At 32.3% G+C, this 19,749-nt stretch overlaps 1 protein-coding gene across 6 annotated transcripts; it reads left to right on the top strand.

Annotated features, from left to right (window-relative positions):
* Positions 1 to 6,049: 6,049 nt before the first annotated feature.
* On the top strand, positions 6,050 to 19,433 carry LOC107934050 (E3 ubiquitin-protein ligase MARCHF8). Of its 6 annotated transcripts, XR_005928440.1 has the most exons (9): positions 6,064 to 6,278; positions 6,948 to 7,258; positions 7,388 to 7,473; positions 7,962 to 8,108; positions 11,726 to 11,828; positions 13,295 to 13,407; positions 13,802 to 13,926; positions 18,332 to 18,416; positions 19,182 to 19,433. XR_005928440.1 is itself a non-coding variant. In XM_016866395.2 (8 exons), the coding sequence occupies exons 2-7, from the start codon at positions 7,036 to 7,038 to the stop codon at positions 13,892 to 13,894; spliced, it is 765 nt and encodes a 254-aa protein (XP_016721884.1). In that variant the 5' UTR covers positions 6,064 to 6,278; positions 6,948 to 7,035; the 3' UTR covers positions 13,895 to 13,926; positions 14,594 to 14,940. The 6 variants fall into 6 exon arrangements, 5 of the variants coding, with proteins under 5 accessions (XP_016721882.1, XP_016721879.1, XP_016721880.1 ...); XM_016866395.2 differs by lacking the exons at positions 18,332 to 18,416; positions 19,182 to 19,433 and adding an exon at positions 14,594 to 14,940; XM_016866392.2 differs by lacking the exons at positions 18,332 to 18,416; positions 19,182 to 19,433 and adding an exon at positions 14,009 to 14,940.
* Positions 19,434 to 19,749: the final 316 nt, after the last annotated feature.

Below are 19,749 nucleotides of genomic sequence, written 5' to 3'. Positions count from 1 at the left end.
TCCGCGAAAGTCTGAAGGTAGCCACAGATCGTCAAAAATCGTATGCGGATTTAAAACAAAAGGACATTGAATATCAGGTGGGAGATAAAGTGTTTCTTAAAGTGTCACCTTGGAAGAAGGTACTCAGATTTGGCCGTAAAGGCAAGTTGAGCCCGAGATTCATTGGGCCGTACGAAATTTCCGAACGAGTGGGGTCGGTTGCATATAGATTAATTTTGCCCCCTGAACTTGAAAGGATGCACGATGTCTTCCATGTTTCAATGCTTCGACGTTATAGATCTGATCCGTCACATGTGATTAATCCCTCAGAAGTTGAAATTCAATCTGACTTGAGCTATGAAGAAGAACCGATTCGTATCCTAGCTCGTAAAGTGAAAGAGTTGCGAAATAAAAGGGTTCCGTTGGTTAAGGTGTTGTGGCTCAAACACGGGATCGAGGAAGCAACCTGGGAACCCGAGAGCTCGATGAAAGAACGATATCCAAACCTATTTACCGGTAAGATTTTCGAGGACGAAAATTTCTTAAGTGAGGGAGAGTTGTGACAGCCCAAAATTGACCCTAGTCGGGAAGTGGTTTCGGGACCGCTAAACCGAGTCACCGAAAGGTTTGAATGTGATGTTTATTGTCTAGAATATGTAATCATGAATGTGTGAAAATTTCAAGCTTCGATTTAGTCGATTGCATGTGAATTTAGTCAATAGGACTTATATGAGAAAATTTTAAAATGTGATAGGTCAATGCATGAAGACCTATTAGTGCATGTGGAAGAAAAAGGGGACTTGCATGTCAAATTCCCCCTCTCTAATATGTAGTGGCCGGCCATGCTATGGGTGGAAACATGTCACCAACATGTTGTGTTAGTGATGTATGGTAAGGAAAATAAAATAATAAGCATGATAATTAAATAATGAAAGGAAGGGTGATGAAAAAAAAAATAATAATAATGGTCTCATGCATACACCCCATTGCCGTGAGCTAAAGGAAGGAAAAAGAAAGGTTTTGTTCATCCTTTTTCAACCTCTTTTGACCGAAAATCCTAAGGAAGAGGATTAGGAGGAAGTTTGGCCATGCATGTAACTAGATTGAGGTATGTTTAATGTTATTCTTTGAGATTCATGTATATTTTAAGTTGTAAGTTCAAAATCTACCTAGCCATGGTTCAAACTTTGTTAAATGATGGAGATGACATTCGGCCATGAATGTTACGTTCTTGGTTGGTATTTTGATGTCTTTGGTGATGAGGTAAGGAGATGGTTGACTTTGGGTGTTTAATAAAAGGGTTAGGATGTGAGAGTGTGTGAGAAGTAGAAATGAGGAGTCTTAGCAACTCCATGAAGGTTCGGCCATGGTAGTTTGAGGATTAGAGATTTTATTTCTTGTTAAAAATTTGATGAATCCTAGTGTGTGAAGTGTTTGAACCAACTAAGGATTAATAGATGCATGGGTACAAAGTAGGAAGAATCGGCTACTATGGTTGACACCAATGCCGAATGTAAAGATGTTATAGTAAATAATGTATGTGATTTGAGTTGATAATGTGAAAAAGGATAATTAGATGTATTATAAATGATATAAAGATTTTAGAAATTATTTTGGTTAGGTGTGTGTATGATTAAGTATATTCGGCAATATACTTAAAGTGAGTACTTGATATTATATGGGAGTATGTATATTCGGCCACATGAGTAAATATATATAGGATGTTAAATTTGATTATGTATAATGGGCATTAAGATGTGGAACTTAAGAAATGTAGTCATATGTGGAATTACATGATGTTATAGTTGACATTGTACACACATACATCCATTCGGCCATCAACATGAGTAATTAGTGAGGATGGTTGCCGAATATACAAACATACATAAGCATGTGTAATTGAATTATGAATGTTTAACAAGATGGTTAAACTAGTGAATTATTGATTAAGCTCAAGGAGCTAAAGGAGGAGAATCAAGCAAAGGCAAAGAAAAGATCACTGAGTAGCCGAGTTGGAACCGTCTTACCCAACACAAGGTAAGTCATTAAGCATGTAGTTGGTATTATTTCAAATGGTCATAATGTTTATGTATTGATGCTGAATGGAATGAATAAATATACATATATATATATGCATGTACGTATGTGATGATGAAATTGTTGAATGAAAAGAAAAGAGGTAAGATGTACTGAGTTGTTGATCTCGGCACTAAACGTGCGGGTATAACCATTTATGACCATGAGATTGGCGCTAAGTGCGCGGGATTAAATTGTACAGCACTAAGTGTGCGATTTGACTATGTTGCACTAAGTGTGCGAAATGAATATGATGCACTAAGTGTGCGAATTGACCATGCGGCACTAAGTGTGCGAGTTTGACTATGTAGCACTAAGTGTGCGATTTGATTACGTAGCACTAAGTGTGCGAGTTGATTATATAGCACTGAGTGTGCGGACTCAATATACATTCGTGAATCATTATGGACACTATGTGTGCGACACTATTGAGTCGATCGCGGACAGCGGATCGGGTAAGTGTCTTGAGTACATGGCTAATAGGTGCTATGCTTATACTTGGTGTTGAGCTCGGTAAGTTTGAACCTATGTGACAAATATACTTGAAGTCACGTACATAAAATTTATCGTAGGATGGGTGAAAGGCCGTTTAGTCGTTTGATTGTAACGAAAATAAATTGATTTATGAAAATGCTTCAATGTTCTATTGATGAGTATATGGAATGTGAATGCATGAATTGATATGAAACTGAATCGATAGGTTGGAGGAACTATGGTATGGTTCGGTATGGATGGAGTAAATTGTCTCGTTCCATTTTGTTTCCTCTTGTGATAATGTTATTGATGGATGGTAGTGCATTGCTTATGACTTACTGAGTTATAAACTCACTCGGTGTTTCCTTGTCACCCATTATAGGTTGCTTGGACTCATCTATTTTTGCGGGGTCAGGCCGTCATCGAAGTCATCACACCGGATAGCAAGTTTTGGTACTTTCTTCTTAGTTGGCTTAGAAGAACATTTTGGCATGTATAAGCTATTACATTGTGTTTGAACTTTGGCATGTAAACTTTAAGCCATGCGAAAATGGCACGAATGTTCGATTGAGTTGGATCAAGGGTAGGCATGAAATGGACCTAGTTACTTTCGTAACAGATGCTGGCAGCAGCAGTGTCATGAGATTGAAAAATCACTAAAAATAGTAGGAGTGGAATTAATTGATGAATAAATTATGTAATCGAAGCTCGATGAGTCTGTTTTCATGAGGAAGTAACGAAAAGATCATATGGGCAGTATATTAGGAGATAATCAGATTTTTGTGGGACAGGGCCAGAACGGTTTCTGGATTCCCTGCTCCGACTTTGGAAATTCATTATAAATTAACCAGAGATAATTAGAGGTCGTACCATATATGTGCAGATTTCTCTCTGAGTCTAGTTTTCATAGAAACAAACGGCATCAGTATTGAAGCCCCGTGCAGGGAGATATCCAAGTCGTAATGGGCAAAGGTCAGTGTAGTCGACCCCTGCAACATGGGAGACTTTGACTAATAAACTGTACTAATTGGCCTGACCAAAAATTCTAGAAAAAAATACATAGATGGGCACATGAGTCTAGTTTCTGGGAAAAATTACGAAACTGATTTTTGAGTTACGAAACTCAAGATATGATTTTTAAAACGACTAGTACACAGATTGAGCAGTGTCTGGAAAATAAATTTTATAAGGGGTTAAAGTCAGTTAACACCTCGTGTTCGACTCCGGTGTCGGTTTCGGGTTCGGGGTGTTACACTCTTTGAATCGGGCCAACTCTCGTGGGTCAAATGATCCCTATCTAAACGATAGACCGCCATGGGATGCATTTTGTGTGATAGTCATAGGCTTTAAACCGCAGCCCGTGACACTAGCAAGTTGTATATTTTATATTTTCAATTATAGATGAAATTGAAAAGATCTAGATTTCGAAGAGTTCTTAAAAGAAAGAGATCTTATTAATCTTAATTATGCAGATTCAAGTTCAGATGATATGAACTTGATTAAAGGTTAATGGATGATGATAAGAAATATATGTTAAATATTAAAGAGAGAATAGCTTAACAAATATGCGCTAGAACAAATTTACCCCTCAACTTTTACATTTTATATCAATTTAGTAATAGTTTTAAAAAATTACCCTCAAAATTTACTAATAGTTTCAGTTTGATCCTAACTCTAAAAAATTTAAGAAAATATATAAAAATACATAGATATTTTTTAAAAATATAATAATAAATTTAAATTTAATATTAAATAAATATAATTATATTAATATTAAATAAAATAAAAATCCCCACCCCGTCCCTCTCTTTCTCCCTACTGGACCTCCTCTACCACCGTTGCTCTCCCCCTCCCTTCCCCCCCCCCCAACCGTCCTTCTCATTCTCTGGTTTCTGTTAGTTTAGAGTCAAATAATTATACCCATTAAATGAAGTAAAAAGAATCATAAAATGTTGATCCTTTGTTTTATAGAAATGTGATTGTAGCAACAAAATACCTCCTGCTATAGAATTTTCATGATCAATTTGGTGGATGATTGCTAATCCAAATTGGGCATATCTACTACATCTCGAAGGCAAAGTTGATGAGTTTACAACAACTAATGAAATTGATGAATGATTCACTTTGTACCCCTTTGGGTAGACAAAAAGTCGCCCACAGAATAAGTCAAAAAATCCAAGTCATGGGAGTTAAATGCAAACTAAAACATAACCAACAAGAATATTAGAGTTAGCATTTTATTGCCACCAACAATAAAATCCTAAGAGTAGACCTTAGTTTCTTTAATAGTGGAGAAATTCTGAATCCTCCGTGTAAACTTCCTTATATTTCCATTAATATCCATAGACTAAAGCTCACTATCCAGTACACTCAAAATTTTGAACATAAAAAAAAGGTCTTAAATCATCTTGTGGAGGGAGGGAGGGAGAATGAGAGGGAGGGGTAGAGATACAGGGACGGTGGCAGGGGACGGGGAAATGAAGAGAGACGTTGTGGAAGTTTTATTATTTTATTTAATATTAATATAATTATATTTATTTAACATTAACATTAACCTAAAATTTAAATTTATAAAACCCTAAAATTAACAATGTTAATATAAAACCCTAAATCATACACATTAACATAAAATTATTATTATATTTTTTAAAAAATTTATGTTTTTTTTATATTTTTTTGTATTTTTAGAATTAGGATTAAATTGAGACTATTTACAAATTTTAAGGGTTGATTTTTTAAAATTATGACTAAATTGAGATAATATGTAAAAGTTGAGGTTAAGTTTATTATTATATCAACTTTTTAACTGTCACGTCAGCTTGCCTTTTGTGATTTTAACTGAATGATCAAAATGATCGAACTACATAATGTGAGTGTTTAAATTACAAACTTTTTATTTTGGATGCCTAAAATGAAAATGTTTGATAGTTGAGTAATCATATATGTAGTTTACCCTTGTATTATCAAATATTTTTTTAGATTAATATAATACATATCATGATTTGATTTTAATTTTTGTTAAAGAAATTATTTTTATCATATTAATAACTTTTTATAGTAATTAAAATTTGTACTATCAAACATGATTACACTTTATCAACTAAATAAGTAAATTACAAATTTTTGTAATTACAAGAAATTATAATTACTAAAATAATAATTATACTTTTATTTAATTACTTTATGTTATTCTAACAAATTTTTAAAAAAAAATTTAAAAACTTTTGTGAGTTGACATGATGATTAGGATATTTATCGCTCTAATTATGAGCTGAATTTGAGTTGCATTAATCGAGTTGTTGTTATTGGTTTACCATTCTATTATAATTAAAAAACAAATTCAAAGAATGAAATTTATTTTATCAAGGATGATGCAATTTCGCTAACGTGGAGGAAAGAGTCGTTTGTCCCCTTAGGTTATAGACTACAAGGTAACTATATCAATGTTAAATTTTGTTATAATTAATTAATAATTAATTAAATCTGAAATAATAAATAAAATCTATTTTTGGTTATAACCAAGAAACAAAAAAATCTAATTTTAGCTGTTTTTTTTTCTTCTCTTTCTTATCAATTCATTTTGGTCTGTTGTGTTCCTTCAAGGTTCTGCCCCGTCCATTCTTCCGTCTCTGTTTTCTTCTCCTTTCTAGAATTTGATTGACTTTAGCTGGAAATTTAACTGTAAAAAATAATCACCCAAATGCATATGAATATCAATGTTGAAGATCCTCTAAACATTTAAATGTCAGGTTTGAGGTTTGCCCTTCAATTTTAACTCCAACACGTTGAATTCCTAAAATTCATTAATTTACCTTTGTTTTTTCTGTCTTCACAAATCTGGGAAGAGTTTCGATTGTTTTTTATATTCTCATCAATTGACAACTCGGGCCTTTCTTGATTTCTGTAGTTTTTCTGAAAGTTCTTCCTTTTCATAATTGAACTCGTTAAGACTTTATTCTCGTGCACCGTATGGCTTTTGGTTATATATTCTCCTCTCTTTTTTTTTTTTGTTGATATTTTTGATGCAAAGATACTTGCTTGAGGGGTATGGTGGGAAGAAGAATTAAAAGAATCAGGAGATTTACTAGGGAAGAGAGAGAAAATATAGAATCTTTGCAATATCTCTATTTGATTGATGTCTGCTGATATGGAATTTCTCATTGATTCAGACCCATATAAACAAATCTGGCTAATTAATTGTAGTTTATATATGTATATATATGGCTTTGAATTAGCTTGTTGTTTAGTTCCTAGTTAGTTTAGTTTTTAAATTTATTGAAAGTGTTGAAAGCAATTTAGAATGCTGATTGCCTCATATTTGGTGGTGTCATCCGCATTCAGAGTATTGGTAGAGCTTAATTTTCTCATGCAAGTTGTGTTTATAGATTAGAGTAACTTTGTTTTTCCATATTTTTCAGGTTCCTCAGCTTTTACTGAAATGTGCAGTGGGAACCATTGCTCGGGCTATGATCTTAACATTATTGTAGAGATTCAGTATTGTTAGCGATGCAACTAGTATCAAATGATAGTCGAAAAGAAGATATTTCAGAAAGAGAGCCCATCTTATGCCAGCCCGATATTTCACAAACATCTGAAGAATGTGAAATTACAGCTGTTGGAGGGGATTGTATTATTGTTAGTGAAGATTTGGAAGAAATTAATGTTGACGAAACCAGCCATCTGGTGAATGCCGACCACCCACAATGCCGTATATGCCTTGATAATGAAGGTGCTCACCACTTAAATGCATATTTCTCTTTAATAAGTTACCTATAACCATTTTGGAATGGTGGGGTTTTCATTTACCTGAGAAAACTGAAGATAACTTATGTTGAGGCAAACGGTTACTTATTTTCAGGGGATGACTTAATTGCACCTTGCCACTGCAGGGGCACTCAGAAGTATGTCCATAGATCCTGTCTTGATAACTGGAGGTCAACTAAGGTTAATGCTTGTTTCTTTGCTGTCTTCTCTTGAACCTGAATAGAAAATTAGTATTGGAAATTACTATAGCTATGGGATATTCATGTTTAAAATGACCATTAAGGGAAGTTTGGCACACTCACAATTTGAGTCTCGCATTTGGCTTGTTTACGTTGCACAGTCTGAATTCTTGCAATAAGAAAAACCATCACAAATTAGAATTACAGTGTCTAGTATAGACATTATTCTTTATTTTACACAATATAATTTTGTATCCAGCCTTTCTTTGATATCAAATTGTCTTGCTGAAAGAACTTGAATTTGCAACTGATATCTGCTTAGGTTGTTTAAAATACTCCTTACAATATTGAATATTGAATACCTATGAGTCGATCTACTTTTTGCACATGTAGCTAAAATAAATATACATTTTATTATCTTTATGCAGTAAATTTTATTTTTGATTTGATAACTAATACTATTTATTGTAATTTATTTTGTATCTATAGGAGGGCTTTGCATTTGCTCACTGTACAGAGTGCAGGGCATTGTTCATCTTACGTGCAAATGTCCCACCTGACCGGTGGTGGTTGAGATTAAAATTCCAGTTTCTTGTTGCTAGGGACCACGCATTCATCTTTGTAATTGTTCAGCTGGTATGATTGATATCCCATGCCATTTTACTTTCCCGACACTTTCCTTGAAATGTGATGAAATTGGAATATTTTTATATGGTTACATGCTACTGCCAGATGTTTAAGAGAACAAAGATCCAAAGAATGAAATCTATGACTGGTGTAAACTAAAACTTGTTTGGTCTTTATTTGCTGGACCCTGAGTCTGAAACCATGTTGATAAAGTTACTCTACTGCATGTTTATTAATTTTTCATCAGTTATCTTATTCAAGGATACTTAGGTTGTGATTCTAGACTTACTATAACTCAGTGATTTTGTTAGCCTCTTCATTGTTGCGGGAATGGAATTAGGCTATCTAGTCGTTACATGTTAATGTAGTTAGTTTATAGTTGCAATATTGATAATTCACAACTGTATTAACTTGTAAGTTGAGTCCTATTAGCATTAGGGAAATTCAACTAGGTGTGTGTGTATGAAAAAAATTATGCATAACGCATGCACATTTTGTAACTTTCCAATTGAAAGAAGATTATTATTAAAAACTTTGAAACTATGTGGCATCATTAAGGTCTGACATCTTCCATTTTCAAAGCTTATTTGCTTAAGAAATGTAATTACCTAGAGATCTCTTATATGAGCAGGAGCTTTTAATTATTTTATAATATTTTATTAAGTATTAGATATAGTATGGACTGTTAAAGGCGAGTAGTTATCTTTAGGGTTTAAACCTAGGGCTAGGAGTAGAAGTTTTTTTGTAAGAAAGTATAGTAACTTTACTTGAAAGAAAGAAAGCCTATATAAATTAGTTGTAAGCTTTACATCCTACATTATTATTTTAGTTTCTTGAATTAATAGAAAGAAACTTGAGGTTTTTATAACACTACGTTTTCTAGAGTTCCATCTTCTTTTATACTAGTTTGGTCAGCCCTAATTCTATTGATTTAATGTTGTGGCCCCCCTAGATCACATCATTTTTGGCATCTGAGTCTATTTAGATTCTAGGGATTTTATCAGGCTTTGATTTTAAGCCACAGTTGGATGTCTTAGAGGTTGAGGAAGAGGAAACCAGGGTCAAGAATAGAAGTGGCTGCGATACGACGTACAATTGAAGAATTATCGTGTTCAATTTATTCTAGTTGGGGCAGGAACAAGTGGAAATCCCGATGGAGATTCTGGAAGGTGCCCACAACCAATTTGACATAATGTTGTTGATTTTCATGATATGATGCATGTGAAAGAACAAGATTACGATCTATTAGATCCTTTTTATAATGTGTATCCAGAAGAAAGTAAAGAAATTGGTGCGTATCTTGTTTAAGGAGTGTCTTTGATTGTTCATAGAATGATAGCTACGTTCTCAAAAGAAGGTGAGGATTGGAGGCAAATTGGAAATCTCTTGGCTATCTCAAAGGACACAAGGTCCGATGTTGATGGAGTAAAAATAACTGATCTAGTTTCTACCATCAAATCTGATTCTGCCGAGAGAAAACTCATTGCTGAATTCAAGAAAGACCTTGAAAGTTTGAAGGCATTTAACAGTGTGAAGGTGATGTAGTCTTTCAAAGAAAAACTACTTGCATTCAATGTCAAAGCTATGTTTCGTAAAGTCATTGCTGAAAATCAGGTTCAAGTTGTTTCTAGAGTAACGGGTTGTGCTAGAATACCCTTAGAAAAGTGAGTCTTCTTGAATCAATTGGTTATCAAATTGGCCTACAGTCAAAGTGCTTTTCTAAGACATGGCTCTCAGTTTACACCACTAGCATGTTACTCAGACAATTGATTCAAGACCTAAATTTTAATAGTTTGAATCAATTGCTAGTGGATGAAATTCATGAAAGATGCAAGAATGAGGACTTTTTGTTAATAATTTTGCACAATTATTTCCCTTGTCATCCGGACAACAATTATTTGTTTGAATGTCATAAAGTTGTAACTAGTTCCAAATCTCTTGATCTCGGAATGAGGAATACACTGTGTTAGATGATAATAAATATATTGGTGACCCACTGGTGGAAGTCAAAGCTGCTAAGGATCGAAGTAAGAGGAAGTATTATGCTGCAAAAGCATATTTGAAAGAAGCTATTTCGGGAGTCAAATGAAGCTGTAAAAGATCCAACGTTCGTGCCTTTTTTCAATCACAACATGATTAAATTGTGGGTTATTACCCTGCTAGAAGAGATGATGTATGCAATTGTCTATGTTACAGATCTTGGCTGAAATCTGATTCATTGGTAGCCCTGAATCGTGCACTGAATGGAATACTCTCCTTGACAACATTAAGATTACTTGAGCAAGGCGAGAGTGGGAATTGGATACTCCTTTTCTCAGTATTATTTAATGGAACATGAATATCTTACAAAAGATGATGCCAGAAAACAATTTCTACTATTGAGGACACTTCCTTATAGGAGTTCAATTTTTTTCTGTGTTCACAAAATTGATGATCCAATTGGACTAATACATGGATGGATAATTTTGGGTATCAACAAACGCAGGGTTTACTTTTTTCGTCCTATTCCTAAGGAGTATTTACAATCATCTGAATTAAGAAACTTAATGCAATTTGGCAGCACTACTGCTGTATTTTCCAAGATGCAAGTTGCTGGTGATCTTCACATATTCCAATTTGAAACTAAACAGGGGGAAGAAATTTGTGTTGCTCTTCAGACTTCTCTATTAGAGAAGAATATGATGGAAGTTAGGTTAGAGAGCAATGCCACAGGGAACATGGCTATAACATTATATGAGTCATTGCAAAAGCTCCAAGATGAACTGAAACTTCATAATGAGGAGTTGCATATGGCTGAGAAAAGGGCAAGAAAATGGAGAATTACTAGTTTAGAAAGGAAGAAAGAATAAGTTGTGAAAGTTTTCTAAGCCGGGGAGAATGACACAGGAGCTTTTAATTATTTTGATAATATTTTATTATTTCAGATTTATATACAAGTACTAGATATCTTCTTTGTTACTTGTTTGTTCTGCCCTAATTCTATTGATTTGCTTCTGTTTTCTCCCTATACCCCATAATTTCATCTCTTTCATTTTGTTCGTATTTTGTTTGCCTTCACATTGGATACTACGACCATGAGCTTCTTTGTTTGCATGATCATTTTATGCCTTCAAGTCTAGCCTTTACCTTTTCTTTCCTAGACTGTTAAACTCCGAATTATTCCTTAAACCTTCGAAACCATAGACCAAAGGTGCTAATCTGAAGACCTTGGTCTAGCCTAGAATCCATGTATTAGCTAATAGTTATGTAATTTATCCACCTTTTTACTTCAAAGTCAAACCTCTGGAAAACAACATTGTGTCTAGTCATGCTGCGATATTCTTCCATCATTCTTCTAGTGTGCATCCTACAATAACAAGTCTTTTGTTTTTCGCTTTGTTGCTCAAAACTGGGTTCAAGTGTAAGATGTGGGTATTTGTTCTATTCCAAAGTGTCCATCTCTTTTAATGAAATAAAAATATCTTCGAGCCCTTGTATATTTTGAAGTGTCCAACATTCATTTGATGACTGGTTAGAAAAAATAAAGAGTTGTAAGTAACATAGTTTCATTGGAGTTCTTTGGATCAACACCTTCTGTGAAAATATAATAACTATTTCTGTGCAAATTGAAACCTTGCTTTGAACAGATTGTGGCATTCTTAGGGGTGCTGGTCTACAAGTTTTATGGAGAGGAACTAAGAGAAATGTTTGGTTATGATGAACATCCTTATGGGTTCTATACTATGGCAGGTACTGCTCTCTTTCTCTCTCTCTGATTATGATAAAGGCTCTTAGGCACAAAACATACTGACAGACAAGCTTTGTGCTGTTCCACTTGTTTCGAATACCTTGATATTTTTTGGTTCAAACTTTTTTGAATTTCTAAAACTGCTTGAAATGCCAAATTTCATAATCATTGAATTTCCCCTTCAGTGTTTATGATGCTTCATTTTTTTCCTCCCACTCTGTATATTGTAAATATTTGCACAGTTGATTTTGCAGCATTATGCACAGTTTCTACTTTTTAGGGATTATGCTGCTTTAAAACTTCATTTTTCTCCTCTTCTATTTTGGGTTCAAATCTGAACAAGTTTTAGGAAGAAGAATGATTCTCTCTTATTACTTCTAATAATACAGCCTTTTAAAGAATAGCAGGAAAAATAAAAAAGGAAATAATCTCTAGAAATTAGCCTATCCCTAAAAATTAGTAATTTGATTATGGCTAATAGTACAAGGAAATTCCTAGCACTAATGTAGAAAATCTGCTTAATTTAAGGAATTCCAACAAAATCAAATAAACAAATTAAGCTTGCTTTAGTCCGTTTTCAAATTAGTAAGAATTAAAGTTAAATGGAATTTATTAAATCAGATGTAAATAAAATGTTTGGAGTAGAAAAAATCACTATTCCATTTTCCAGCCAACATAAATTGCTGGAAGTCTCAATAAGGAAAGAAATTTTATGTATTCGCACTTTTATTATGTAACTTTAATCTTGTTTAACTAGCAAGGTTACTTTTACTACTATGACCGATTGGAATTATAGCTTGGAAAATATTGCACTTGTATTTATGCAGCAAGAAAATATACTAGTGTATCATGTAGGCATACTGTTAAATTTATGGTTGCATTCAAGAATTGGGAAAAGATAAAACCAATATGCTAGTTTGAGCTGAAACCGTAAGAAAGTTATAGTGAACATGTAACTTCTTTAACTGTATCGAACTTAAGGATAGCTGACTGCGCTCTCTGACATAGTTCTTTTACTGAAATCCTCAGGATAAATGTTGTTTTGTTGCTAAAATGAACTTGATGGTTTTTTGAAAGGGTGAAGGATGCTTTGGTAAAATGAAAAAGAAATTTATTATGGAAAAAGCATCCAATTTAAGGTGTGAGGAAATACTTTATGGATAAAACTAGAGGGCAGAGAATAAACAAAACAGTATGATATTTCTAAATATGGGATCCAAGCAATCCAACCCAACCAAACCTAAATCTATTAGTTTAGTTGTTTAGATCAGGGCATTTCTGTTCTTACTTGTGGCTAGCTTCGTTTATAATATTATTGTACCAATAAGCTATTGTAGTTCAATCATTGACGATTCTACTTCTTATGACTTGCTTTGCACAAGTGGTCAGCATGCGAAGTTTACCATCTTCCTGTGATACTATCAAAACAAATATTTTATAGTGTATGGTATTTTGTTTTGATGTGCAGTTTTAGCAATTGTTTTGGTGGGTTTACTCTATGGTTTCTTCATTGCTATTATATGTGGCCAGAGGATCAATGAACGGCATTATCATGTTCTTGCAAAACAGGAATTAACAAAGGTATGTCGCAAAAATTTGATTAGAAAATCCTGGTTTTGGTGTTTGTTTTGATATGTTTCAGATCTGAGGTAAAACTAAAATGCTGGTTTCATTTAACACTTCAGTGTGCTATTGAATCTTTAGTGTTGCGTTCATCAACGTATTTTATAACAAAGTTTTGTGCTGTTCGTTTCATTATGCAGAGCTAAATTATATTTTAGTATTCCAATATAGGTGCATCCATGAACTAGTTTAGCTAAGATATTCTGCTTATTCGTGTTATCAAGATGGTGTATATATATTATTTTATTCTATCTGGTCAACCCAAGATTGTAAGATATTGTCTAGCTTTGTTTATTAGTGTCAAAGCAGAATATATTTAGCATATCACGTTCCCTGATGAGCATAATGTCAGGAATATGTCGTTGAAGACCGAGAAGATAATAAGAACACCCCGGAACTAGATCCCAGCCATGTGACAGAGCTAAGAATGTTGGGTCTCTATTAATTTGGTAGCTGCGCATTTCATTTGTTTTCCTGGTGAGCAATTGTAACATCGTACTAATGAATTCCCATTACTAAACTCTTGTTCATAGCCATTTTTCGTAAATGCATTCTTAAGGTGTCACTCTCTTATGGATGTTGACATTTGTTTCGAGGATGTTGGCCAAGGGTGCACAGCACACCAAAGGTTCAGTTCCCTATCCTGCGGCCATATGGTTTCCATTATATTCTTATAAACATGCAATGCAAAACAAATGCGCATAGGCACTAGTTGCAGGTCCTATTAATATTTTGAAATATTTATGAGCCTTTGTGTCATGGGGACAGCTGAGAATAGACTTCATGCTATTTCTGACATGGTTGTCCTCTCCCTTTTTTTCTTGGTATCAGATGAACCATTCACACGTATCCTACGTAGTATAGTAATTTTCACCAGTCATTCTCTTAGTTTCCCCCTATTTGATTCAGTGTCTTGTTTCGTAGTAATTTAAGATCTCACAAGCATTCAATCAGGAAGTTAGAGAAATTGCTCTGTGCTCTATATTGAATTGAGCTTGTGTACTGCGCATTTCCATCAACCTGGTTTGTCCTTTGAATACCTAATATGGTCGGTGCTTGTTTGTTTGTGCATTAGTTATTGGTTTCACTGAGAAATTTACATTTTTATGTTCTTCATACCTGTACTTTTGTTTCTTTTTTACAGATTTTTGAGAGGTGCTGGATGAAACTCTTTTGTTTTTTGGTCTTTGAGAGTTACTAAAATGGCTAAATTCTTTAATATTTACCTCAATCAGGTCGTTACATGATTTTGCAGTTTGAATGGCTAACTTGTTAAAGATTTGAGTACGAAAGAGAGGATTATTGAAATTGTATTATAAAAATAAACAATAAAAAAAAACTAGGTTAGGTCTTTCCTTCGAATTTTCTTTTAGGAAGGTTAATAATAAAAACAAAAAATTTAAGGGTGTAACGGTAGGGTAGGGATTGGGAAGCTCTAGGTTTGTGCTCTAAACAGTTCTCGACTTTAATAAGAAATGTATTATAATATTAGCAGATATGGTAAAATATAAATAATTTAAATTTTAAAATATTCATGATAATGAAATTGCAAGCAAGGGAGGTAAGAAAAGATCAGCAGTTTTTCCGTGAGGAACTGAGAATATATCTGTTGATGCATTAATAAATTTATGGGTTTCTTTTCGGCTCAAAATGAGCAACACACGAGACTGGCTGTTCCTTCAAATTATGTAGGTGTTCTATATCGATAACCTCATTTAATCTGTTGCTTCTGAATTGGTTTGATTCGTTACTAGACACGTGCCATATGCGTGTGATAATTACAGCTAAAAAATAAAATTTTAGAAATATTTAAATATATACTTTTAAATTACATTGAGATCTATAATCACTCCAATTTCAATATTTATATTATATTTTAAAAAATTAAATTTAAGTAAAAATTTTATAAGTAACAACCTACTTGTAAAATAATTAGATGAAAACTTTGATGTGAATTGTGATTTTTAAGAACTTGATTTGCTTTTTAAGTTTTTTTATTAGTGGGCGACTTTTATAGAATGTGATTTGTATTTTAAATTTTAGATCTATCTTCCTTTTTTTTCTAAAAAAACCAATAAATAGTAGCTATATTTAGGGAATTTACTAATGTAACTATAGTTTATTTGTTCTTCCATTATTAATCAGGGTATTTTGATAATTTTATATTTAAATTGATGTTTTGTTAGTTTGTAACATAATCTAAATCAAAGATTGTGTTATTAATATAAATTTAAAATCATAAATAATTAAATACATACTTTCATATTACATAAAGATCCATAATCATTCCAATTTTAATATTATATTATATTAAAATTTAAATTTAAGTAAAACGTTAAAAATAACACAATCTAATTCTAGAATAATTTTTTTAAAAAAACACTAGGTGAATGTTATTTTTTTATGAACTTCTTTTAGAATATATATAAAATTAATAGATAGTTTTCTAGACTGTGATTTACCTTTTACATTTATGAGTTATCAATTAAACATATTTTCAATTAATTTGTTATACAAACTCAATAAAAAAATTTATTATATTTATAGATATATTTTATCTGAGGAAAATATTGTTATTATCTTGAAGACTTAATTGATAGTTACACTATTTTAATATGCATGTTCGTAATATAATTTCTCTTTCACAGACTTGTCAATTAGGCATGCCGAATTGGTTTTGAATCGACTAATCTAGACGAAATCAATTTGATTTTTTAGGTTTTTTCAGGCTATCAATTTTGAGTTGCGTCATTTTGGTTTAAAGTTAATTTTGAGTTTGAGTTTGAGGGTAAAATTTTTTTAGGTTACGACCATTTTATGTTTAGTCATTTGGGTTTAAATTTATACATGGATTAGTTTGAATAGGATTATTTTAGATTCTAGTTGTATTTTTTATTCTTATTTTTTCAGTTTAACTATTAAAATCGATTAATTATTTAGTTTCTTAATTTTAAAATAAAATATAACAAATTATTTAATTGATTTAAATTATTATAAAATAAAAAAATTATCAGAAATAATTTTTGAAATAAAATATAATAAATTTAAATTGATTAACCTATAACCATTAAAAGTAAATTCAGTTGAAGAAATTAATTATTATATAGTTTATTTTTAATTTTTTATTGTTACTAACATTTTTAAACTAAATATTGTTATTTTTATTTTAATTGTTAATAACATTTATTTAATATAAAATCTGGATGCTTTTATTGTTAATAAGATTATCTAACCTAAAATTCATGGGATAAAAAAATTAGGTTGCATTTGGTTTCAAGAGACAAATAATTTTTAGTTGGAATTTTTAAAAATAATTTTTGGAAAAAAATATAAATTGTTTTTGTTGTTTTTCCTAAAATTACTTTGTAAAAGTGAAAATAATGAAAACAAGAGTTTTTAACATTAAATGAATAGACTCTAGTTAAATCCATATAAATGCAAAAAAAAAAATCAATAATTTTTCTAACATTAAATATGGTACCCTGATTTGAATCCATATAAATGTAAATTTTTATTTTATTTTTGTTAGAAAAAAATAATTACCAAACATCTTTTCACGTTTTCATTATTAAAAATGTTTTTTATTTTTAGCAAACATGTTTTTCAATTTTTTTCAGAAACCAAACCAACCTACGTGCAAAAGCTAAAAGAATAATTAGTCAAATATTTTTTAGAAATTTCAAATCAATTAGGATCACCATCAAAAGAAAATGAAATTTTGATTGTTTTTATAAAGATTTTGATATTTTAATTACTTTTTATTTCATAATTTTTTTATTAATTATACTTGAGAATAAATAGATAATACATATTTTTCATTAAAGTTATATTTGTAGTTTGCTGCTAAGATCATATGATATAGGTTGAAATTGCATATTTTATGACAATAAAAAATGATTATTGTTGACCTAAAATAGTTGCTGAGTAACAAGTAAAGTATGAGCAAAAGTGACTACGAAAGTGGACACTTTCGCAAGCACTACTGTAACATCCTAAAATTGAGCCTAGTCGAAACAGTAGTTTTGGGACCACAAATCCAATGTCATAATATTTATTTTATGATTATTATGAGGCCTCGAATATGAAAGTAAGCATGTGTTAAAGTTTCATTAAGAAATTCTTAGTGTAAGGTGTATTAAAGAGTAATTTGTATGAAATTTGTATGAAATTGCTTTAGATTATTAATTAGAATGTATTAAAGAGTAATTTTCCCAATTTCTAAGTTTTTGGATAAAAATGGGCATGCATGGAAAATTTTGGAAGTTTACTAAGGAAGGGCATTTTGGTCATTTGGAAATAAAATCAATAAAAAGGGAAAATGAGGCAAAAACAAGCCATTCTTCTCCCTCTTGCTGCCGAAATTTCAAGGGACACCATAGCTAGGGTTTCATCACTTTCTAAGTTCAATAGTAAGTGACTCCTAGTCTTGTTTTTAATTTTTTTATTTTATTTTTCAGATCCTTGTAACATGTTCTCTCCATTTCTACCCATATTTTAAGCCAGGGTTCATGTATGCAAAATGAACCATGTGTGACATGTTTGTTCTTTGATGATTTATGAGGAAATATGAAAGTTAGATGTGTGTTAAACATCTTTTCCTAAGTGATTTTCATGAAAAACCCCTAAAAGAATCTTTTTGCAAAAAGTACAAAATATGTGGTAGAAAAGTGAAATAGAGGAAAATGTGGGCTAGTATGAGTTTATAATGCATTCGACTAGGCTTGGGTAACCAAGAAATTGCATGTATTTCATTTTACGAGCCTAGGGACTAAGTTGTAAAATTTTGAAATGTTAGGGGAAAAATGGTCATTTTTCTCGGGGGTGAATTTTAGGTCCGAAGTAAATAACATGAGGTATTAATAATTTATTTTTACTGATATAGACCCCGAGGAACTGATTTCAGAGATCGATCGTAGACAACGAAAGGTTTCGGAATAACTGAAATACGAAACCTAAGCAATTTCCAGGTAAGTTCGTGTAACTCGAATGTAAACCATCTTTAAAATACATTAAAAATTTATGTACATGTATGAATTATAATAGTAATATTTATTGTATGACAACTTATGAAATATTAATGTTATGATGACATGTCCCGGTTGAATAAAAAGGGATGTCTGATGGATTACTTGAAAACTAAATAATGGTATAAAGGATCTAGCCCGGATGGGTGATCCTAGAGTGATCCAGCGTCCCGAAGAATATGTGTGCTTTGACGGATTTAGCCCGGACGGGTAATCCGAATAGGATCTGAATTTAGCCTGGACTGGTAATTCAGACCTGAACTCATAGGAGTATATGTCATTGTAGGGGATTTAGCCTGGACTGGTAATCCCGACACTACTCTATGAGTTACATTGTGGGAGATTTAGCCTAGACTGGTAATCCCACCATAAAAGTGAGGTTCACAAGAGTGCGCATTTAAAGGATCACTTGCATGTTTTGATGGTAAATGAGATATCCATTGAGATCCCAAGAAATTTGACGGGATTAAAATGTCAAATGGGAATAGACATGTTTGAATTCATGAGCTCATCTATGAAGGATGTTACATTTTACTAGCATGAGACTAACTTGATGGTTGAGTACATGTGATAGGAAATTTTACTATGAATGTTTGGCCTGAATGTCTTATATGATTGCATGCTAAATAACCGACAAGTTTACTTTCCCATTATTCGGACTTACTAAGCATGTTAATGCTTACCCCCTCTCCTTTCCCTGTTTTATAGAGCTTGTGGACTCATGAAGATTGGAAGACGATTGGAGCATTGTCAACACTATCAACTTATTTTGCTTTGGTATATAGATACTTTATTTTGTTTTAATGGCATGTATAGGTTTTGGTTATTTTGTGATATGTGTTATTGGTTGGCCTATGTAAAGGCTTAAATATTAAACTTATTGTTTTTGTATACGGCTTTAAGACATGGCTCAGTTTGATGTAGGCTATGACCTACTAATTGTGCTTGTTTGGGGTTAAATGTTCTTGTGATGATTAAATGTGGTATATTATAAATAGACATATGAAATGTGGCCAAATCACTGGGGATGGTTAGGTCATAATTGGCAATGAGTTATACCAATGGGCCAAGTCTAAATGTGTTTTTGAATGAGATGGAAATCCTAAATACAAAGAGGATAAATTAGCATGTACATAACCGATGAGATGAGGTAAACATGCAATAGACCATTTATGGTAGTACTTGGGCATATTTAGGCCATGTTAAACATCATTGAGGTCCACGAATATGAGTGGTTATTGAGGGAGACCATTGGCTTAGATTTGTAGCCTCTAAA

Source organism: Gossypium hirsutum, chromosome A06, assembly GCF_007990345.1.
Source record: "Gossypium hirsutum isolate 1008001.06 chromosome A06, Gossypium_hirsutum_v2.1, whole genome shotgun sequence".
Taxonomy (NCBI): domain Eukaryota; kingdom Viridiplantae; phylum Streptophyta; class Magnoliopsida; order Malvales; family Malvaceae; genus Gossypium; species Gossypium hirsutum.
The sequence above is the reverse complement of the archived record's forward strand: the minus strand, read 5'-3'. Positions and strand labels throughout refer to the sequence as shown.